This window comes from Cnephaeus nilssonii, assembly GCF_951640355.1.
Source record: "Cnephaeus nilssonii genome assembly, chromosome: 12".
NCBI lineage: Eukaryota > Metazoa > Chordata > Mammalia > Chiroptera > Vespertilionidae > Cnephaeus > Cnephaeus nilssonii.
In genome coordinates, this window is record NC_137083.1 from 77,199,697 (window position 1) to 77,224,452 (window position 24,756).

General features: G+C 45.9%; 1 protein-coding gene across 1 annotated transcript; it reads right to left on the reverse strand.

Annotated features, from left to right (window-relative positions):
- Positions 1-474: 474 nt before the first annotated feature.
- Positions 475-22,796, reverse strand: GBX1 (gastrulation brain homeobox 1). The gene is made up of 2 exons (XM_079785569.1): positions 22,244-22,796; positions 475-1,141 (listed from the first exon to the last, which is right to left on the reverse strand). The coding sequence occupies exons 1-2, from the start codon at positions 22,779-22,781 to the stop codon at positions 591-593; spliced, it is 1,089 nt and encodes a 362-aa protein (XP_079641695.1). The 5' UTR covers positions 22,782-22,796; the 3' UTR covers positions 475-590.
- Between the last annotated feature and the right edge of the window lie 1,960 nt (positions 22,797-24,756).

Below are 24,756 nucleotides of genomic sequence, written 5' to 3' on the forward strand. Positions count from 1 at the left end.
TCTAAGGAGGTTAGTGACGGTTCCATTTAGTTTCTCTGCATGTCCTTGTATTATAGATAGGCAAGACGGTAACCACTCCGAGGCAGTAAGATGGAGCTAAACTCTGGTTGAGGATCGAGGAAACATAACTTTCCCAAGCCCTCTTGGTGCAGACAGACAGAGGCAGATAGATCCACATATACAAAATTTACACAAAATAAATAAGGAGTTGTGATCAGCTTGGCTGGCCATTACCCTGGATTCTTCCCCACCCCTGTCAGTGATTCCAGGAACCTTTCAGGCCCTAGGCATTTTAGAGCCCACCACCTCCCCAGGAGTCCACCTCAGTCCCAAAAGCTCCTGGGCAATAAGAACCCAAGCCCCTTTAATCCTGAAGCCCCAGTCCTGAGGGTCTCTGGAATAGGCTCAGGGACAAGGTCCCATATCTCAGGTTGCCAGGAGAGCATACCTAGAGCTAAGTGAATTGCCAACTGAGCCCCCTGCTAGGGCAGAATCATAGTGGTAGCCTCCTGGTCCACAGAGCCCTAACCCAGTCTCTGAGCAAGCTCGGGAAACGAATCCTTTGCCTCTGAAGTCCTCACGAGCCCCATTCAGGGCCGGGCCCCCTGTTCCATTTGTTGGTGCTGGCTCCGCACAGCGAACCTGTTAACGTGCACAGGTATGGGCACAACAATCTTGGGGTTTCTTACGGGCTCTCCAGAACGGCTGCTGACATTGCCAGCTTTGATGCGCTTCCACTTGGCTCTCCGATTCTGAAACCAGATCTTGACCTGCACCTCACTGAGCTTGAGGGCATGGGCGATCTGGGAACGCTCTGTCAAGCTCAGGTATTTCTTGCAATGAAACTCCTTCTCCAATTCCAAAAGCTGCTCACTGGTAAATGCCGTGCGGCGCCTCCGGCTTTTGCCCCCAGGAGCTGTGACTCCTGATGCCACGGGGGCTGCCTCCTCAGCTCCAGTCCCCAGGCTTCCCTTTAGCTTCGGTTTAGGTGCCAGGAGAACCCCTGGGCCCCCTGCAGAACTGTCCAGGAAACCGTCGTCCTCACTGTCACCGCCCGAGCCCTCTTCCTCATGTTCGCTGCCTGCTGGGTCTCTTGCTGGTGCCTCCAGCTTCTCCTCATCTGAGCTGTACACCTTCCCCTCTGTGGGGAGCGAAAACCAATGGACAGGGAGGGAGAAGGTAGGAAAAGAGAGAGGTTGGAAGAGGCACATGAAACCATGACCAGGCATGGCCAGAACGACAGCAGGAAGAGATACAGATGTAGAGGGGATGAGATGGGGATGGAAGAAGTTCAGGGAAGACAAAGAAATAGGAAGAAAGGTATTAACCAGCACAGATTTCACTACAGCAAAGTGGGGCAGGCAATAAGTATCTATCAAAGGAACACCATTCCCAGGACTGTGTCCCCTCAACATTCCCACACCCTACCTCAATTCTGCCTACCCACTACCTTCCCAGCTTTCTCTAAACCCAGACCACAGCCTCAGGCCCCAGAGTGAAGTAGTATGGGACCTGGCAGATCCTTTCCGTTGCTATGGCAGGAATGAACACTACAGGAGAGTTTACTTTTGCAGAATGGGTGCTATCAGCCGTTGTTATTCTAGGAATCCTAACTAGACCCAGTGGAAGAGCTCTGTGTTGACTTCTCTTCTGTCTTCCCTCTTCCTTAAATCTAGAATCTCATTTCCAGATGGGAACTTCAGGGTCATGTGATTCCCCATCCTCACCCTATTCCCAAAATCTAGGTCTGAGAGATAGAACACAAGGGCCTGGAAATCAGTTTTCCTTACTGCACTCCTTCCCAAGTCACCTTAATCAGACCAGCCAGCCCACAATGGGGAACCCTCCCAGCCACATGCCTTATCAGTGATCAGACTTTTCTCCCAATTACTTAGTCTCCTAAGCCCCTTTCATTCCTTTTCCGTATTTAAAAAATGATGTCATCGCTTTCCTACCTTCCCTCTTTCCCAGTTAAGGTCGCTGAGCAGCACAAACAGCTGCTTTCTGCTTAAGTTCAGAATCCTGAGGACCCTGAGCTCGCTGCCAGCTGGGAACATGGAGGGAATATGGAAAGAAATAGAAATGCAACAAGGGAAAATATAGATGGTGAAAACAAAATTTTGATTCATTTAGTAGATTACTGATTATTTGTAATCACAGCCACATAAACATTTTAACCCATATATAATTCTAAAATTTAATTGAACCATTGGTTCTATCCACTGACATTTTTATTCTTATAATGCAAATAATGCATTGTAAATGTTTTCAATATTTGAGTTTTACAAAATCCCTTGTTTTCTGCCCAAAGGACTAATAAGCAGTGAAACAACAACAAAAATATCGCAAGAAAACCAACAAATAGGAAAGAGAAGAGAAAAATGAATAATTTGTAAACAGCTCCTTACCAATAGAGTTTAGTACGTGAAAGTGGGGAGCACTTCACAAATTGGGAGCACATGTATCTACACCCACATGTCACATGTACACTCATAAGCACACTCCAAGGTTGCGAATACAACCCAAAGTAAAATAACTTCAGGAAATGAAGTGCCTTATATGGAAAAGAAGTGTGCACGTGTACACATGGCTAGAACACCTCTCAGCACTCAGAAGTTACCTGCTGCTCTCCTCTAACCCCTCCCCATCTGCCTTTTTAAGCCAGCAAGAACTTCTCAGGGCCTCTAGTAGAAGCCCAGTAAATTCCTTCCTTCCTTCCTTCCTTCCTTCCTTCCTTCCTTCCTTCCTTCCTTCCTTCCTTCCTTCCTTCCTTTCTTTTTTTAAATATATTTTATTGATTTGTACAGAGAGGAAGAGAGAGGGATAGAGAGCTAGAAACATCGATGAGAGAGAAACATCGATCAATTGCCTCCTGCACACTCCCCACTGGGGATGTGATGTGCCCGCAACCAAGGTACATGCCCTTGACCAGAATCGAACCTGGGACCCGTCAGTCCGCAGGCCAATGCTCTATCCACTGAGCCAAACCGGTTAGGGCTAGCCCAGTAAATTTCAATCCCCTTCCCCATCCGAGTCGTCCCTTTGCTCTTGGATGCAATCTATGCCTGTTCCTTTTCCTTAAGAGCCACACTGACATTATCCTTAGAGGCCAAAATTCTCGACCATATCTAGATCACCCACTTCCACCTCAATTAGCGTCTTCATACCTCAAGGGTATTTTAAAAAATGTTTTTATTGATTTTTTAGAGAGAGAGGAAGGGAGAGGGAGAGAAGATAGAAACATCAATGATAGCAAAACATGACAGAGATATCAATTGGCTGCCTTCTGCACACTCCCCACTAGGGATCAAGCCCACATCCTGGGCATGTACCTTCACTGGGAATCGAACCAGCAACCTCTTGGTTCATGGGACGATACTTAATCCACTGAGCCATGCCAGCCAGGCTCAAGGGTATTTTTATCCCCCAGGCCAGCACCTTTTCTCCCTGTAGTACTTCACTCTTTATCTAACCTTCTCAAAACCTATGTGGCACACCCCAGCTTAGGCTTACCCAGCCTTTCTATGTGACTATTCATTGCTTTTCACCAGCAAGTGGTCCTCATTCTCTCATGAGCACCCAGCTCCACATACTATAAGGTGCTCCTCATGATACTCACCTCTTATCACCCTACACTTTCTCCCTTATCTTATCCCTAGCCAAACCCATTTTATTTACTGTAAGATTCACATCCTTGGTTTCTTCCTTCTTTTCACTAAGGCAGGGGTGGTTGAGGAATGTCCAGCCTGTGTGCCATATAAGGCCCACAAAATCATTTGGTCTGGCCCTGCCCAGGCATTAGGGGCAAGTTAATTAAATGTTTGACCAAATACAACAGGCTAGTTTTTAAGTTGGTAATTTTGTATGGCCCACAAATTATGTTACAAACATCCAAACGCTCTTGGCAGAAAAAAAGGTTCCCCACCCCACCCCTGCACTAAGGGCTTCCTCACACATCTTCCCTTTCCACTTCCAGAACGCAAACTTACCATATCCCAAATGTAACCTGTGATCTTTCTCCCATGCTAGTTCTTCCCCACCTGCACCCACATCTTTGCCATTTCAGTTAATGGTAACTCCATCCTCCCTGTTGTGTTCAAACCAAACCCTGTCCAATCCATCAGCAAGTCCTAGTGGTGTTGCTGCCTTTAAAATACAGACCCTGACCTCTTCTCACCACCACCTCTGTATCCAGCTAGTCAAGGTCACCATCATCTCTCCCCTGGTTCATTGGCATTTTCTTCAAACCGGTTTCTCTGCTCTGCCCTCTCCCCCTATCCAGGTTCTTCTCTCTGGAATACATACATACTCATCACCTAGAGTTTCACATTGGCTCATATCCTATCTCCTTAGGTTTTTACTTTATCACCCTTTTAGAATTAAAACTCCCAATACTCCCTACCTCTGCTTTATTTGTTGCTATAGTACAAATCACCAACTTCATTTATTTTGTTGGTTCTCTCTTCCTATCCTAATATATAAAAAGCCAGGGGCCGTCACGACCAAAACAATTGGATGGGTCAGTGGTTGGCAAACTGAAGCTCGGGAGCCACATGCGTCTCGCGAGCCGCCGTTTGCCGCTCTGTTGCCTAATGAGTTTGCTGACCACTGGGATAGGGGCTTAATCACAAGGAACAACACAGCCTGTTATTATTGGAATCGAGAGTCTAGGTCAGTGGTCGGCAAACTCAGTCAACAGAGCGGCAAACCGCAGCTCGCGAGCCGCAGTTTGCCGACCACTGGGATGGGTGATTGAACAGCAGGCTGTGTGGGGCAACCAGGCTGGTGGGGGGTTAGTGAGGGATAACTAAACAACTGAACAGTAGGCTGCGTGGGGTGACCAGGCTGGCAGGGGGGCAGTAAAGGGCGACCAGGCCGGTGGGGGGGGGGGGCAGTTAGGGGCAACCAGGCTGGCGAGGGGAGGCAGTTGGGGGCGACCAGGCCAGCGGGGGGGGGGGGGCAGTTAGGGGCAATCAGGCCAGCAAGCAGAGGTGTTTAGGGGTGATCAGGCTGGTGGGAGGGGGGCAGTTAGGGGCGATCAGACAGGCAGGCAGGCAGGTGAGCAGTTAGGAGCCAGCGGTCCCGGATTGTGAGAAAGATGTTGGACATCCCCTGAGGGGTCCTGATTGCAGAGGGTGCAGGATGGGCTAAGGGGACATCCCCCAGTGCATGAATTTTGTGCACCGGGCCTCTAGTTAGAATATAAACCCTATGAAGGTAGACTTTGTTAATATATTTTTTCACTGTTGTACCTTCAGTATCTAGAAAATTACCTGCACAGAGTAGGCACTCAATATTTATTGACTAAATAAAAGAACTGTTCCCAAGCTTGCTCTCTCTCCCTCTGTCCTTTCTTTCCCAAGTCTCTCCTAAGATATTCTCCACAGCCCCAATCCATCCCATTTCTAGTGCACATAAGGCATCTTCTCCATGAATATTATCCTACCCACTCCTCAGCATGCCCTCAGATCTCACAGTAGCTGGAGATGAGTCCATATGGAGTAGTAACCTATAGGGTCATCTGCTAAAAGAAATGAAGGACAATCTCCAACATTATTACTAAATCCTCTAACTTCTAATTTTTAAAACATGGTTTGTCGTAAATAATAACAAAAAACACACAAAAGCTTGTAAAAACTCTGCCCAATATTATAATATTTTAAACAGCTGTTAAAAAGGCAGATACTGGATTACAATATTTTAAACAGCTGCTAAAAGGGCTTGAAAGATGAAATCATTTAGCACAGTTCTGAGTACTCAAGGGGTGTCCAATAAATCTAAATTGATGATGATTGAGATGAGGCTCCCAGGTTCCTTGATCTGGCAGGGCCCTCCTGAGATCACGTCATCCATCCCTCTGTCTTCAGACAGATTCCATAAAATCAAGCCCCCATAAGTGGGCCACCCTCAGTGCTGCTTTTAATGCCAGACAAGAACCACAGATTCACAACCTCTCTTGGTTACTTGATCCCAGTGGGATGCTGAGAGGCAGGGGCAGGAGTTTCTCTCTGAGTCTTTATAATCATGACATTGAAGGCTCTGATAAGCAACTCTTAGAAGGAGATGGGGGTGGGGTAAAAAAGAAAGCAACCAAGAGGGGGAAATACAGCTAAACAAGAGTCTGGGACAGTAAGACAGAAGGAGTGGGTGAGAGAAGAAAAGTAGGCAGAAAGGAGTGGGGCATGAGAGAAGTGGGGTAGAAGAATTAAGTGATGAGTCAGAGAAACTGAAAGAGCTAAACAGTTTAGAGAAGGAAGAAAGAAAATAGCAAAAAGCTTTAAAAATGCACATACACCCCTACCTTCTTTACCTAAACACTGATGCATTTGGAGCAAAGCAAAACATTTTAGCCCTGCCATTTTCTCTTTGCTCCACCAACAGTGGAGCACATTAGAATGTAATACCCAAAGTGATAGAGACATATTCAGATGAATTGAAGGAACAATACATTAACCCAATCCTTTGCAATGTATCAATCTTGAAACAGCTTATTATTTTCTCATGAGTTAACTAAGAAATAAATCCAAACTATTTTCTTTTATCCAATTTGTAATAAATATTAATGGTAAATATATTTAAATCAAATAAAATGGAAATTGCAATAGAAAAATGTGTTGACTAAAAACAAAAGCAAATCTTTTTGATAAAAATTTCCATTTGCAAAATTTGATTTAGAATTGGACTTGTTAGATTTAATGTCTATAAAAGTAAAATTCTAACTGCAGGTGCTATAACTAGTTGATATGAACAAAAAACCTTGATCAACAAAACAAGACCTCATTGAAATTTCACATGGGAAATAATGATTCTGATGACAATAATTTCACCAAAAGGAAAACTTTAAATTGGAAACAATTTGCCTGAGCTAGGTAGGTAAGCCAAACAGAAAGAAAGATTCTGTCCTTTGTGTATGAAAATGTTATTACTGATAATAGAAGAGTATTTGCATTTTAAACTTGTTCCCTTATGGGTAAGTCTAGAGTCTGTGAAAAAAGCTTGGTGTCTGTTCAGAAGGAATAATGTGGGGCAGATTGGTTATTAGAATATATCCAGAGTTCATGTGAGTTCTCCTTGTGGATGCTATTATACTAAGAACCAGAAATCACAAGTTTTGAAGCACGATTAGTTGTAGAGCCCATGCCAGGGCATTAATGCCACTCCAGAGAGTAGCGTTCAGGCTGCAGGGATACACTTGCCTGGGGCCTTCCTTCCAAGAGGAAGGGAAGCAGCTCCAGAGACAGAGAAGCCCCGTCTTGGTAATGGTCCAGTCAGGCTGGAGAAGAAATCAAGGGCCAAAGAACCCATGGTAGGTATTTTCCAGCAGAAAGAATTAATAGCACTGGCTCTCACCATGGAGAGGGGAATCCCAAGGATGGTGGCCTGGGTTGTGGCACAGAAAACTACCCAGGGAGTGGAGAACCATTTTAGAGTCCAGCTACAGAAACTCACAGGGACCCTGTGCCATCCCTCATCCACCCTGCTGTTCTAGCTTATATAAAACCAATAGTCTTTATTACCCACTGAAGAGAAGTCTCTCCCCCATTCACTCAACTCTGACTTCTCTTTCCTCTACTTCAAAGACAAACCACCTTCACACCTCCCAGCCACTCTCAGGACACAGAGTTTCCTGATCCTACTGATCAGGTCAGCCACTCAGTTTCCTGAAAACAGAACCAATGGAGGAAGGTGTTGTCAAGAGGTGAGAAGAAATGCAGGTCATACCTCATAAAAGGGGTGTTTGCTACACCCCTCATATCATCAAGCCCAGTACAGAATTATTGCTCTGTTCTTTTCAAAGACAGTACTTACTCCAATTGTAGCAACTAGCTTACTTTCTCCCCCTCCATATACCCATTTATTGCCATCACAGTTATCACTTTATTGTTTATTTATTTTTAATCCTCACCAGAAGATATTTTTCCATTGATTTTTAGAGACAGTGGAAGAGAGAGGGATATACAGAGAGAAATGTTGACATGAGAGAAACACATTGATTGGTTGCCTCCTGCACGTGCCCTGACTAGGGCCCAGGCTAGGGAGGAGCCTGCAACTGAGGAACAGAATCAAACCAGAATCGAACCCAGGACCCTTCAGTCCACAGGCTGACACTATCCACTGGCTAGGGCGCAACTAGCTTACTTCCAATTTGTTTTACAGTAACCCATCCATTTCATGCCCCCCATTATGCTATTACTCCTCCCTATAATTTAGGTTCTCTCTCTCTCTCTCTCTCTCTCTCTCCCCCCCCCCACCCCCCTTTTCCCAGGGCTCTTCAGCATTCTTGCTCCAGATTTGACATGAGAATTTTCTCTGCATCTCAACCATTCTGAGTCCCTCCCACATTCATGACAACTTCAGGACAATTTCCCCACCACTCCAAGCTCAGAGCTCCTCTCATGGCATACTAATGGTGCCAATGCCAAGAGCACCTTAGCTTTCCAAAACACTTTCACATGTATTATTTTATCCAAGCAACTCACTGAAGTGGAGTAGAACCTATTATTAATAGTAATGAGAGGTTAGTAACCTTATTTTCAGGTGAAAACACTGAGTTTCAGAAAGATTAAAATGTCTTTCTTTAGTCACACAGCTAGGGACAGAGCCATGTTTAAACCTTGGTCTCCTAAATCTTTAGTCAATGCTCTTTTATCCTTTGCAGTAAAATATCTTCCCCCCGCCACTTGAAGTAAAAGTCCTTTCCCTAGATGTTTCATCAGATAAATAACATTCCTATCAAATCTAGTTTTAGGTTAGACCTCATCCCTTTCACTTATCACTGTAGAGCTCTAGCCTAATATTGTCCTTTAACAGGATATTTCTCTCATTTCCCAAAAACAAAATTTCCATCAGATCTTTCTCATATTTTTTTCTGTCATTATTGGTTTGATGATATAATCCATCCAGTCAACATTCCTTTTATTTAGAAATGTATTTTCTCATTTAAAAAATAATATTATCAAACTCTGGAAATAGCTTTGTTTTAATATAAATTTTCTCTAGCTCCATGTTTACAACTGTCTCCCTCATCCCTCAAGTACAGCTCTTTCTTGTACAAGAATCAGCCTCATTGAGGAATATAAATTTTCTACTATCTTCATTTCTCTCTACCTTCCTCATTACAGAACTCTCTTCAGGCCTCACTCCGGTATCTCTTCTATCATTCCCTAGGACTCCTTATCTAGCCAGGGAGAAGGCTTTCCTCCCTAATACTGAAAGGGAGTTAAAGGTCGGTTCTTTTCTTTCTTTCTGGTCGAGATAGGTATCTGTTTGGGGTTTGTTTTTGTCTGCCCAGCATCCCTTCCCCCTTTGTTCACTCACAGCACCCCTTCCTTTGGGCACTGCTTCTCATCTATTATCCAGTACAGTGGGGCTGTCAATCACATCCCTCCACCTTAGTGAAATGTAGGCATGGGACCTGGATCTGACCAATCCTAACATCCCATCTCCCTGGGGACCTGACTCAAGCTAGTTAACCAACCATCTTAGGATTTGATATGTGCTAGAACCCACTGGAGTCCCAATATCTATCTATCTATCTATCTATCTATCTATCTATCTATCTATCTATCTATATCATATAGATAGATAGATATAAAAAAGAGGTAATATGCAAATTGTCCAGGATGCCATAACATCACAACCGCTCAGGAGGAGGCTGAGTCCACAGGTGGGCAGGAGGGGACTGCGTGCGTGGTGAGGCAAGCCATGGATGGCGCAGGCCTGCAGAGAACAGGGCCTGCCAGCTGCCGTGGGCCCGCAGAGAACAGGGCCTGCCAGTCGCAGTGCGCAGGCAGTTCTGCCTCTGTGCGTGAGCTGCAGAGGAAACACCTTTTCTGACTGCTCATTGGCTAAGCTCCCCGTATGCAGTGGTCTTGGTAACTTGGGTAATAAGAATCCAAGAGGTGATCTAGGGTTTTTCCACCTCATTCCTGGAGGAAAAAATGAAGGTCTGCTGCTGGCGGGGCTAAAAAATGTCATATCCTGCCTAGCCAGTTTGCCACAGCGGATAGAGCCTCAGCCTGCCTCAGCCTAGGTACATGTCCAGGTTCAATTCTGGTCAAGGACATGTACCTAGGTTGCAGGCTCCTCCCTGGCCGGGGCTCAGGTCAGGGGTCATGCAGGAGGCAACCAATCAAAGTGTCCCTCTCACAATGATGTTTCTCTCTGTCTTTCCCTCTCTCTTCTACGCTCTCCAAAAATCAATGGAAAAATATCCTCAGGTGAGGATTAAAAAAATAAAAAGAAATGTCACATCCTATGAAAGAGACATCTTGAAAATGCCTAAAGAAAGTTGTCTTTTTTTGTTTTGTTTGTTTGTGTTTTTTTTTTGTGGTGAAGGGACTGGAGTCCGTGTTGATGAAAACACCTTGGTGGCTGTGGCGGCTGGCAGTTGGGGCGGTGCCTTCCCCTGATCAGCCCAGTTGCCTCCTGCAGAGGGAGGCCAAACTGATGGATGTCCCATCAGTAGGACATGCCCTCAAGGCTCCTGGATTAGAGAGGGTGCAGGTCAGGCTGAGGGACCGCTCCCGTGCATGAATTTCATGCATGGGGCCTCTAGTAGGATTATAAAACTTAGATCAGCTTATGCTTGTGCCACACTCATCCTCCTGCCTCTCATATGGAGAGAATGAGGTGAAAACAGAGGAAGGAGACAAGTTGAGAACAAAAAGAAAATAATAGCACTGTTTGCATTCTTGTACTTCAAAGTCATGTGAATCAATAACTGCCCATTTTAGCTTAAATTAGAGTTGAGCTGCTGTCACTAGCAACTCAAAGAGTTCTGACTACATACAATTCTGTAACTAGCTTACTCCCCGCCCCCACCAGGGAAAGTACGCATCTCCACCTCACTCCCATAAATTCCCATCAAAAATAATTTTTCACCCTGGCTGGTGTGCTCACTGGTTAGTTTACAACTGAGTGCCAGGCCTCAAACTGAAGGGTTGAGGGTTTGATTCCCGGTCAAGGGCATGTACCTGGACTGCAGGTTCGGCCCCCTGTATGGTCAGCGGGGGAGTTCGTGAGGCAACCAATTGACGTGTCTCTCTCACATCAATGTTTCTCTCTCTCCCTGTCTCTCACCTTCCCTCTCTTCCTCCCTTCCACTCTATCTAAAAGCAATAGAAAAATGTCCTTGGGTGAGGATTAAAAATGATAATAATCACTTTCCCACATTACCTGAAATCATTTATAATACCACCCCTTAAAATTCCATCAGTTTGAAATTCATTTGGATTTTTTAAAATCTCATTAGTTCATTTGAGTATGAATTAATTTTAATTCATTGGCTTTGCTCCTAACATCAAGTTGAGATCAGACATATGAGAGAAAAGGAATTTGGATGAAGAAAAAAAGGAGGTTTTTGTTTTTTGTTTTTGTTTTTAATGGAGAGAAAGGAAGAATAGGTGCCAGGGGGACACAACAGAAGGGCTTTGGGCAGCCTTGGGATCTAGAGCAGATGCCAAAATGTGAGACATGGAAACCAGAAGAAAGGAGAAAAAGACCCAGAAATTCCACTTTTGGGAATATATCTGAAGAAACCCAAAACACTAATTCAAAAGAATATATGCATCCCTATGTTCATAGCAGCACAATTTACAATAGCTAAGATTTGGAAGCAGCCCAAGTGCCCATCAGTTGATGAGTGGATAAAAAAGCTGTGGTACATTTATACAATGGAATACTATGCAGCTGTAAAAAGGACCTCTTACCCTTTGAGACAGCATGGAAGGACCTAGAGAGCATATGCTAAGCAACATAAGCCAATTAGAGAAAGACAAATACCATAAGATTTAACTTACATGTGAAATCTAATGAACAAGTAAACTAACAAATAAAATAGAAACAGACTTATTAGATACAGAGAACGACTGACAGCCATCAGAAGGGAGGGGTATTGAGAGTCTGGGTGAAAAAGATGAAGGGTTAAGCAAAAAACAAAAACAAAAACAAAAAAACCCTCATAGATACAGACAACAGTATAGTGATTACCAGAAGAAAAGGGGGTTGGGGAAGGTAAAAGAGGGTAAAGGGGGGATAAATTGTGATGGAGAAATGCATGACTTAGCGTGGTAAAACACAATACAATATACAGGATGATCCTATATAATAAAAGGCTAATATGCAAGGGGGCAGATGCTCAATGAAGGAGCTGCCCCCTAGTGGTCAGTGCACTCCCATAGGGGGAGTGCTGCTCAGCCAAAAGCCAGGCTCATGGCTGGCGAGCGCAGCGGCAGTGGGGGGAGCCTCTCCCACCTCCACAGCAGTGCTAAAGATGTCTCTCTGTGGAAGCGGGCCTAAGCCATCAGTCGGACATCCCCCGAGGGCTCCCAAAATGCAACAGGGTGCAGGCTCGGCTGAGGGACGCCCCCCCCCCCCCGCCCCCGCCCAGTGCACAAAATTTGTATTATAAAATTATATACCTGGAACCTATATAATTTTATTAACCAATGTCACCATTTTTATAAATTCAATAAAAATTTAAATTAAAAAAAAAGAAGAAAGAAAAGTCCAGAGACAAAATCTACTCCTATTAGATTCATACAATGTTCTCTCCTGGCATTCCCCATATGAATAGTTCTCAGAATACAGTGTTACTTCTATATCACTCCCAGAAATATTTGTCCCTATCAGTACAGAGAGTATCACCTATCTTACACAATTCCTATAGAAGATGTCTTTCCCAACTTAAACCCAGGAAAGCACCCCATCCATCAGAACAAGGACAATACTGATAATTTTTTGCACACCTAATATGTTAGGATGCTGGACAAATATCTCCTCGTTTAGTCCTTAATTCTGTGAGGTAAGTATTATCGCCCTAATTTTACTGGTGAGGAAACTGAGATTGCAGAGGTTAGTTTTTTGCTTTGGGTCACAAAGAAAGGGTGGTACCAAGATCTGTATCCAAAGGTACTCTGGTACTCCTTCCTCTGCACCACACCACATCTCTTCAACACTGAGTGAAGAGACTGATTCCTACTGTCACCCTATCATAAATATTGTACCAGTTGGAAACATAATATAGAAGGTCAGGAACTGATTCCACAACACAACTTTTTTTTTTCTCACTCCCTGGTGGGCACTGCTCTCTTGCCCAACAGATAAAGTCGGTCACAATTGCTCTCCAATCTTTTTGGCCTGGATAAGATCAACTCCCACACTTATCACATGTTTCTCCATCTCATTTAATCTGAAGGTTGTACACAGCCACAGCTCAGTTAACACCTCCCCGATCCCAGATGACAATGCCTTTTCTATCCTAAAGCCCAGTCCTGATTTCACCTCAGGACATACATATCCCAACCTGCTCTTCCTCATCAGCTACCACAACAACTCAGCACTGAGAAGTATAGAATTTCACCCAATCTCTTTGCTCAGGATGACCTTTTTTTTTTTTTTTAAAGGAAACAACTCATTAAGATATCCTTATAGATAAAAACAGAATTGTAGAGCTTACAGCTCACCTAATTCAAACCCTAATTTTACTGATGAGGAAGCTAAGACACAGAGAGGTGTGATTTGGCCAAGATCACTTACTTACATACTTCTAATATCTAGCTATAACTTATAGAATAGTTATCATCCAGCCCAGCACTCAGTGCTTCTGACCTTTACTCTCCAGATAATTTTCTCCTCCTCTCTCCCTCCAGTACACCTCTGCATCACTTCTCTTCCCATTGCTCCCAACACAGTTCCATCTTCTCTGTTCTATTATAATACCATTTCCCAGGAATCACAGACAAGAAGTCCATCTACTATTATCCCCAGTTCCAAAATATTGTCCTGTTTCCCCTGTACTCATGTTTCACACAGTGCTTTTTCCTCAGAACCTTGGTCTCTGCCCTGCAGTCTTCCTGATTCTAATACAGATTTTTCATTTCATCACTTGGAGATTATTCCTTTCTCTTCCACGAGAGGAAGGAAATTACTTGCAGTACAGTATTGTCTCTTCTTACTACAACTTATTTCAGCCTGTGCAGGTCATTCTTCTATCACACTGAATTCAAGCATCTCTTTTCTCTATCATTCTTTCTCCCAATTAGCACATCAATATTTATCCCACATTACTCTAAGCTGATAACTTTCTCCAGGGTGACCATATTTCCAATGAAACATCCCAACTTCTTTGCCACTCTTAATCCAGATCTCTTTCGTACCCATTGTGACCACCGCAGCTCTGGTACCACCACCTGCATACAGAGCTCTGTCCTTTCAACTGGTTCAGATATGAGCCTTCTTTCTGGCCTCAACATGGGGCATCTCCCCATCCCCCTAGATAAAAGTTCTCTTCCACCAAACTCTCATCATCCCTATTTAAGTGTCTCTCTTTTTTGTACATCTACTCCATTACTTCTCACATTTCTATTTCCTAATTCCCAATCAGTTTCACCACAAAGATCCTTTCCCCGTTACTTGCAAGGCAAAATACTTCCCTAGCTTCCCAATGTAACATCATTCTCAATGCAAAGCACTGCTCATACTATATTCTCCCTTCTTTCCAATTAAATATTTGCCCTGGTTGAGTGGCTCAGTTGGAGCGTCATCCCAGATACCAAGAGGTTTCAGGTTGGCTTCCTAGTTAGGACACACACCTAGGTTGTGGGTTCAATCCCTAGTCAGGCGTACACAAGAGGCAACATATCAATGTTTCTCTCTCACATAGATGTTTCTCTCACTCTTTCTCTCTCTAAAATTCAATAAAAACATATCCAATTATTGCCTCTTTCCCATTATTCCCTGTATAGACTATTCTTGCCCATTACTCTAAGAATTATCCTCCTAATCCTATATAATGAAAGCATAGTATGTAAATTGTCCCTCGACCAGAGTTCTTCCAGGAGTTCGACCAGGGGGTGATCCGGCTGGAGGAAGGGAGGGAGGCCCCAGTTGGTAGCGCTGGCAGGCAGCCAGGGGAAGGGAGGGAGGCCCCAGCCAGCAGACACTAAGGACCCTACTAGTGCACAAATTTCATGGACTGGGCCTCTAGTCATTTTACTAGAGGCCCAGTGCATGAATTCATGCACCAGTGGGGTCCCTCAGCTTGGCCTGTGGGATCAGGCCGAAACCTGCTCTCCAACATCCCCCGAGGGGTCCTAGATTGTGAGAGGATGCAGGCTAGGCCGAGGGCCCCCCCAGTGCACGATCAGGGCCGGGAAGGGATGTGGGAGGTTGCCCAGCTGGGAAGGGACTGCTGGAGGGCTCCAGGGCATGTCTGGCCCGGCTCACTCAGTCCAGATCAGCTGGACCCCAGTAGCAAGCTAACCTACCAGTCAGAGCATATGCCCCCTGGAGGTCAGTGCATGTCATAGAGAGCAGTTGAGAGGCCTTAGCATATTATTAACATACTAGAGGCCTGATGCATGAAAATTCATGCACTGGAGGGGGGGTCCCTCAGCCCGGCCTGCCCCCTCTCACAGTCAGGGAGCCCTCAGGGGTGGGAAGCAAACCGGCGATCAGGAGAAGGCGATACCCCATCACACCTCTGCTGCTGCCACTGCCGGCATCACAAGCCTCAGCCAGCCCTGGTTACCTGAGCCTCGGGTGGCCCTGGGCAGCTGGGCAGCCACCATCTGAGGCTTGCCTGTGCCTCGGGCTGGCCCTGGGCAGCTGGGGGGCTGAGGGGACTGGGGGACTCCGGAGGCAGGCGCGTGGAGCGGCTGGGCCCGCCCTTGCTGCATGCCTGCTGCCCCAGCAGGGCTGAGGGGACTGGGCGCTGCCATCTTGTGGCTGTGGGCACTGCCATCTTTGAGGGCATGACAGTCAATTAGCATATTCCCTCCTTATTGGCTGTGGGCATGACCTTTGTGACAGTGTGAGGGTTCAATTAGCATATTCCCTCTTTATTAGATAGGATTAAGCTTTGATTGGTTGAACGGACGACTGGACGACTGGTCACTCAGCATATTAGGCTTTTATTTTATAGGATATCTCCCTATTTACATATGCCACTGCATAGATCTCTCCTCTCTTCTATCCCTCCCAAGATTTACCTTCACCATGGTACAAGGTATCCCAGTATCCCATTCCAACCCTAATAAAATTTTCCTCTTGTCATTTTTGAGATCACTCTCTCAGCTAGGGATTCTTAACCTTTTTTGTGCCATGAATTCCTTGGCAGTCTGATAAAGCCTATAAACTCAGAATAATGCTTTTAGGTATTTAACTTAAAACATATATTACATTAGAAATTAATTATATAAAAATAGTTATCAAATATTTAAAGTGATTTTGTCAAATAATCATGTTTCTTTTTAAATTTTTAAAATATATTTTTATTGATTTCAGAGAGGAAGGGAGAGGGGGAAGAGATAGAAACATGGATGAGAGCCCTGGCCGGTTTGGCTCAGTGGATAGAGTGTTGGCCTGTGGACTGAAGGGCCCCGGGTTCGATTCCAGTCAAGGACACATGCCTGGGTTGTAGGCTTGATCTCCAGTAGGGGGCGTGTGGGAGGCGCCAATAGATGATTCTCTCTCATCATTGATTTTTCTGTCTCTCTCCCTCTCCCTTCTTCTCTGAAATGAATAAAAATATATTAAAAAAAAAAGAAAGATGGATGAGAGAGAATCATTGATTGGCTGCCTCCTGCAGACCCCCTACTTGGGACCGAGCCCGCAACCCCGGGCATGTACTCTGACCAAAAATTAAACCGTGACCTCCTGGTTCATAAGTCGATGCTCAACCACTGAGCAACACTGGCCTGACTAATCATATTTCTTTATTAATTTATTAAACAAAATGATGCCTCCAAAGACTGTAAATTTCTATGAAAATATCTGTGATTTCTACTGGTGACAAAAATCTCAGATATTGTTGAAACTACTATGGTTTCTGGCCTACATTTATAATTAAAGGAAGCACCAAATTTAGTTACCAGTTAATAAAAATAACGATGTAATTTTCCCCCCATCCATAATTAACAGATCCCCTCACAAGAGGTCCATGAAGTCCATATTAAGAACCGTACTGTAAACATGGAGGCTTTAAAAAGAAGCTTGTATCCTATGGAATTGAAAAGAATATTAAAAATCATCTGAGCCCTAGCTGGTTTGGCTCAGTGGATAGAGCGTTGGCCTGCAGACTGAAAGGTCCCAGGTTCGATTCCTGTCAAGGGCACATGCCCGGGTTGCAGGCTCAATCCCCAGTAGGGGGCGTGCAGGAGGCAGCCAATCAATGATTCTCTCTCATTGATCTTTCTTCCTCTCTCTCTCTCTTCCTCTCTAAAATCAATAAAAATATTTTTTTAAAAATCACCTGAACCAAAACTTTTTTGGGGGTTATTCATCATCTGAGGATATATTTTCCATTGATTTTTAGAGAGAATGGAAGGCGGAAAGGGAAAGAGAGAGCGAGAGCGAGAGAAGAGAGAAGAGAAGAGAGAAGAGAGAAGAGAGAGAAACATTGATTGGGTGCCTCCTGCACTTGTCCAGGCCAGGGCTGGGGATCGAACCTGCAACCCAGGTATGTGCCCTTGACCAGGAATTGTACCTGTGACTCTCTGTGCTCAGCCTGATGCTCAAACCACTTAGCAACACCGGCCAGGGTGAACCCAAACTTTTATGCTATTGATGAGGAAACTGAAGCCTAGAGAAATTATAAGACTTTGAATATGACCTGGCTGGTGTGGTACAGTGGTTGAGCATTGACCTATGAACCAGGAGGTCACAGTTCGATTCCCGTACATGCCTGGGTTGCGGGCTCGATCCCCAGTGTGGGGCGTGCAGAAGGAGCCGATCAATGATTCTCTCTCATCATTGATGTTTCTATCCCTCTCTCCTTCTCCCTTCCTCTCTGAAATCAATTAAAAATATATAGTTTTAAAAAGGAAATTAACTGATGGTCATGTAAAACAGTCTAGCTACAATCAGCTTACAGCAATCAGCACTCAAATACAGTATCATGCTCCTAAAAGTTTCCTGGTCTTCTGGCAGGATTTCCATTATTATTGACAATCTCTACTCAGAAATTAGCAAATCTTTTTCTGTTTAATTTTAAAATATAATGTTCACTACATTGCCTTCTCTCAGGTTTGTCCCATCACATTCTTTTCTCTATATCATCTCAACTACAAATGTTTTCTTTTTCTTACCATACTCAACTAATCTTTGCTATCAATCACTTACTACATTTTTTAAAAATATATTTTTATTGATTTCAGAGAGGAAGGGAGGAGAGAGAGATAAAAACATCAACGATGAGAGAGAATCATTGATTGGCTGCCTCATGCAAGCCCCCCACTGGGGGTCGAGCCCGCAACCCAGGCATGTGCCCTTGACCGGAATCGAACCTGGGACCCCTCAGTCCACAGGCTGATGCTCTATCCACCAAGCCAAACCGGCTAGGGCTCTTACTACATTTTTATCATCTATACAAAAATTATATGTGGATTATCTACCATCCCTCACTTCTTAAGTATTCAGATAATCTAATTATTTCCTCCCCCCCCCCTGAAGGAACCATTGCTCTAGATACCCCCAATTTAAAGTTTTCTTCTGCATTTCTCCAAACAGACAGCTTTTTTTCTTCATTCCCCAGCACGTAACATCCTCCTCACTTGTAATCTCTGGGATGTGTATTTGTACCACATCTTCAAGTTAGCTTCGATTTCTCTCAGCTTTAGCTCACACACACCTTCACACACAAGATCATCTCTGCCCATCCCATTCAAGGCAGAATTCTCCTTTTTCCTGCCATTTAGAGCTTATCACTCTCTTTACTCCATTGTTCCTAACATGGATGACTTCACTATTCACTGAAATTCAAAACTCCTTTTCCCCCATCATGTTCATATGACTGTTCTTACGATTCTCTAGATCTGTTAAGTTGAATATGGTCACCACTGGTCACATGAGGCTACTGACCACTAGAAACATGGCTAGTCTGAATTGAGATGCACTGGAAGTGTAAAATACATACTGGATTTCGAAGACTTAATATGAAAAGAGAATATAAAACATCTCATTAAACACTTTTATATTGATTAATGCTGAAATAATATTTTGAATGTATTGGGTTAAATAAAATATTAAAGTTAATGTCACCTATTTCTTTATACTTTCTAACATGGCTAATAAAAATTTTTAATTACATAAATGACTTGCTAGACAGCACTACTCTGGACTTTTCTATTGATTCATACTTTTAAATCTTCCCTACTAATTATAAATTCTCTCTTCTTGTATCACACCTTCTCCAATTATATTCACTGCTCCCCATATGCTAAACTTAGAATTATTTTCAACCTGCCATTATCAATACCTTTTCTACCCCATTATTTCTGTACACAGTATTTCTTTGTGCCTACAATATAGCTTCTACCCATGCAATCAAATCATAATAAAGTTTCTTCCTCATCAATTCTTGTAGGGTGGTATCTGTTTCAACTCTCAGCAAAATTTTTTTAAATGTCCTTATAATTCCCAAGAAAAGGCACTTCACTGATCATTCGATAAATTGGCCTATCTTCACTATAATTTCATTTAAAGGGGCTAGTAATTGTAAAACACTAAACTAATGTAAATTAATAATTTCAGACCAATATCTCCTATTCATACTAGGACAGAAACTCCTCCTCTGTCATTTTAAAGATATAATTCTTTCTCCAAATTCTTCTAATTTTGAGGTTCCAATCCCATTATTTAAGCAGAGAACTCTCTTATTTCACACAAAATACTCAAATATAATTCTCAAAATGGTGCATTTATTTTCCCACCACTTTTGCAATGGGCCATGTGTCATCATCACTCCTCAAACTGATTTTATGTCCAACATTTCTGCAAGTACCTTTTATTTTCTCAACTATTTGGTGGGGGGGGGGGATCAAGACTGGGAAGATGGGTGTGAATGGTGAGGAGAGTTGGGAAAGTTTGCACTGAAAGTGATAAGAAGTAGCAGTCACAGATAAGATCTCTTACTCATTATCTTCTTGGAATGTTTCTTCCGAAATCTCTCCTTACTACTCTGCCCCAGACCCCCTCCCCCATAGACCCTTTCTGTGTATCTCTTCTCTATATGAATTATTACCTTCACTCCAGCACCTCTCAAAATTCTTCCTCTGTAAGGACTGCTCCCCTCATTTTTTAAAAATCCTCACCCGAGGATATTTTCCCATTGATTTTGAGAGAGAGTGGAAGGGTGGAGGAGAAAGAGAGAGGGAGAGAGGGAGAGAGGGAGAGAGGAAAAAAGGGAGAGAAGGAGAGGGGGAGAAGGAGAGAAAGAGAGAAAGAGAAAGAGAGAAAGAGAAAGAGAGAAACATTGATGTGAGAGACATATCAATTGGTTGCCTCCTACATGAGCCCCAACTGGGATTGAACCCTGGACCCTTCAGTCCGTGGGCCTATACTCTATCCACTGAGCTAAACCAGCCAGGCCCTTCACATCATTCTTAGCAAAGAAATTTATCTTAACTCCAAGAGTAAGTTTCTTTTTTTGCTTCCAACGTTTTCCTCAGATGATGATCTTTCCTTCATCATTCTCTTTATATAAATTCTAGTTTCCTTTTACTTCTAGTACTGAAAAACCTTTTTAAAAATTACTCCTAGTGTTGAAACTTTCCCCTGTTTCCTACCTGTATATGTATTTAGCTCTCATCCAGTCTTCTCAGACAGAACTCTTTCTGATCCACACACTTCTGATCCAGATATTGCTCCTTTTTCATCTAGCCCTGCTAAAAATCCCTTGTACATATCTCTTCCAATAGACAGCTCTCTCCTTTCTAATATTCTCTCTTTGGATAATCTGGGTGTTGTTCCTTTCCCTTATTCTTCCTTCCTCAATATTTCTCTTCTGTTCTTTTCCTCTACTTACTCCTTTCTCTCACTCTCAATGTCTGGTTTTACAGCCAATATTCTATCTGCGTCAGAAAGGAGCACCCATTTTACAAATGGTTCAATATCAGAACTGAGGGAAACCAGAAAGAGCAGGACAAGCTGCTTGTTCTCCCATGGTCTGGGCATATTCCCCTTCAGTTCTCCTGCACTGAGGTGTCTTCCTTTCTCCTCCCGCACAGCTGATCTCTTCCCCAGGTGTGTCTGGTTCTTCCTCTGCTCCTATGGCCTCCAAAGGTCAATTTCAAGAAAGGGCCCCAAAAACCTATTATCTGGAATTGCCTCCTCCTGGCAAAGGACAAAAAGACTATTGCATCTCCTCCTGGTCTTCACTAGAATCAGCCCCCATGCCTCCAGGGGTCACTTCTACTGCTAAGCTGGTTGAGATGAACAGTTAAGCAAAGGCAGATCCATCCTGATGCTAAAGAAGTTTAATATTCAGGAACCTTGCACTTGCATGTGGCCCTTATTTTTCTTAAACAGGGCCCACCAAACTGTATAAGCTTTGGATGTCAGCACACCTGGATCTGTCTCTGGATGGGGAGGAGCTTTTTCGGCTTCTAAGGGTTCAGGAGCTCTCTAAATAGAGCTATTGTAAACAGGGTTCAGTTTAATACACCCTGTCTCTGTTTAGAGGGCATCCTCTTCCCATGGAGGATCCAGTATTCCTGCATTAGCTTAGCTGAATCTCCCGGTTCCAGAATCTTAGCTGAATTCTTGACTCCAGGCTTTTGGGCTGCGCCCAGCCCAGCCCAGCCCAGCCTCTCTCTTGGCATCCCAGTCAGCCCTGGTCCAGCAGGTGCTAAGCCCCCTGCTAGCTAAGGTTTCCTTAGGGCCACTACTCAGTTCTTTACGACTTAGCTCTAAATCTGCCAATTCAGAAATGACCTCTTCTACTGAGATGAAGATGGGTCAACACAGTCACCACCACTTTAAGACCCTCCCTTTGCCCCTGCATCCACAGAGCCCATGTAGGGTCAATACAACCTTCTCAGAAGCCAGAACTGCCCTCCTCTTAACTGACAGCTGCCCCAATGTACCCTCACCCTGGGATCTTGCTGCTGTCCTCAGGAATCCCACACTTGCAGCTTCTCTATTGCCAGCATCTGAGAAAAATGAAGGGATTCTGAAAAGAAGACGCCGGAGAGCCAAGGCTTGAGGACTGGAATGCAGAAGGAAAGACACTAATTTGGAAGTCTTTGGCGAGGCTTCGGGCACTTTGGAAACAGCAGGGCTGCGATTCTGGGATTTTAGAGGTGCTCTGTATGAAGGGAACCAGAGGTGGTTCGCAGAACCCGCCATTTGGGGGTCTGGGATCCCAGGGCTCCAGGCAAGTGCCGATTCGGAGTAGCCTGCTGTCTGGGATTTCCAGGTAAGGAGCCTCCCGCCCGGCTCCCTGGTCAGCCCCAGCACTTACCCGGCAGACTTGGGAAAGTCTCTGAGAAGTGCGGGGGAAGGGGTGGTGGGGGCTCTGCCACTTTCTCCCGGGCCGGCAGCAGTTCTTCGGCTTCCAGCCCACCCTCTGGGCGTCGGCCGCCGGTCTCAGGGTTGTTTCGGGCGGCGGCGGCGGCGGCGGCAGCAGCAGCAGCAGCGAGATCTGGGGGACCGTAGAAGGAGTCCGGCGGCTCTGCAAAGCTGGGCAGCGCGGTGGTCAGCGCCACCATCGAGGGCACAGCCTGCCCCAGCCCGGCGCAGAAGGTGTTGGTAAGGCGGCCGGCAAAGGAGGCTAGCGGGGCGAGAGGTGGGAGGCCGGTGGGAAGCGGCGCAGGGGCCAGCGCCTGCGGCAGCACGAGGGGCCGGTAGGGCATGAACATGGGGTAGCCGGTGTAGAGCAAGTGGCCAGAGCGTGGCGGCGGTGGCCCGATCAGGGAGTCGATGGAGAAGGCTGTGCCCGGGCCCCCACCACTGCCCCCGCCACTGCCCCCGGGGGCGCTTCCGCCTCCAGCTCTCTGCATGGCGCTGGGAGCTGTGGCCGCCCCGGGGATTCCCCTCTGGGCACCGCCGTGCGCCCCGCGGCTCGGGCGCCCGAGCGGACACGCAGAGCTGGCTCCAGGCTCCCGGGCCGAGGTGGCGCGAGGCTCGGGCTCAGCGCAGTGTGGCTCCCGTGCCGCGTTCCCTCTCTCTCATAAGGAGGGAGGGGGCGGGCGAGCGGGCGGGCTGGGGGTGTCGCCCTCCGGACTCATCCATCTTCTTCAAATTACGCTTCACTTCCTCCCTCCGCCCGCTGCGGAGCCCGCCCGCTCCCTCAGCAGAGCCTGTTCCCAGCGGCCCGACCCGCCCGCCCCCCGCGGCCCAACCAACTATTATTAATGGAGATTGATGAGTCCGGACACACCGCTTTGTGAAAGTTTGCGGCCAACGAGAAGACGGCTGCAGCTGTTGGGCCAGTGCCCCTCCTTCCACCCAGCCCGCCCCCGACTGAGCCCCATTGGCCGGGTGTGGACTGGGCGCGGGGCGGCAGGCAAGGAAGGCGCCCCAGGAGGGACAGGCTCGGACCAAAGTGCCCCCTGCCCCCAGCCAGCCCGGCTCGGCTGCTGCCCTCTGTCCGACCCATGCCAGTCTCCCGGTGTCCCAGCCCCTGGGGCCAAAGACCTGGCAGCTCCAAAAGCAAGCCCAGAGGGGCAGACGAGACAGGACCTTGGTGCCCCCTTGGGCGGCGGGGCGGGGACGGCAGGGGGCGCACTCTGCTGCGGCGCACCTAGGCTCAGGGCCACTCACGTTGGCCCTTTTCCTTCTCAGTTGGTGGCGTCCTCCCAGCCCCATCCACACTTTCTCCCCTGGTCTCTCTCGGCATTGGCTCTTCCTTCCTTTGAATCCTCATTTCCTCCTCCGCGTGGACTCCCTTAGTCCCTCACTCTGGCCTCTGGGTCGTTTCCTGGAGGGCCCACACTATGCCAAGTACTTAGCATCCTCCTCACCTTTCCTCCGTCTTTCTCCCATCCTTTCCATTCTCTTCCTTCCTCCCAGTCTTCTCTTTCCTGCCCTTGTGTCTATCCCTACTCCTATTTGATCATTACTATTTCTCATTCCCTATCCCGGTGCATCCTATTCTATTCCCCCCCCCCTCATTTTTCACCTATATCTGTATCTCTTGTCTGTCTTTCTGTCGCGCGCCCCCCTCCCCGCCCGCCTTTCTCCTCTCTCCCTCTCTTACTATTAATTTCCCTGATTGGCTCCCCAGCTCCAGCGCTGCTGATGAGCCCTATTCATTCCTGGGCCTGACACTATCGACCTGCCCTGGCTGATTGCTGGGGGCTGGCCCCAGGCGTGCTGATGAGCCCTAAGGGTCAGCAGCGCTAATTATCTGCTAATTGCTGATGACTCTGCTCACCTTCCCCCATTCTCAAATACTGAAATGGTGGTCTCTTTTATTCTCCCCCTCCTTCTGATTCCCAGCAGAAGAGTTGTCTATGAGGCAAAAGTCATGGGCACTTTCTCTTGAAGCAAGTCAACAGAGTGACCTGAGCTTCAGTCCATAGAGCAAGCCTGGCCTGCTAAAATGGGGGTCACCTGGTCACTGGGAGAGCCAAGCTAGTTGTAATTAATAGTAGCAAATCCACACAAGCTTATGAGGATGACTTGGCTCAGGTGAGGATGAAAACTTACGCCAAAGAGTCTCAGAGTTTCTGAGCCAAAACAGAGCAGGGCAGGAGGGAACCCTGGATCTCCGTGACATTTGTTCAGTTCAGGAGTGTTGTGTTGGCCTAGAGCAGTGGTCGGCAAACTCATTAGTCAACAGAGCCAAATATCAACAGTACAACTATTGAAAATTCTTTTGAGAGCCGAAAACCGACTTATGCGCATGGGCCACGAAGTTTCAATCGCACTGTACGTGCGCGCCCGCACGTGGTATTTTGTGGAAGAGCCACACTCAAGGGGCCAAAGAGCCGCATGTGGCTCATGAGCCGCAGTTTGCCGACCACTGGCCTA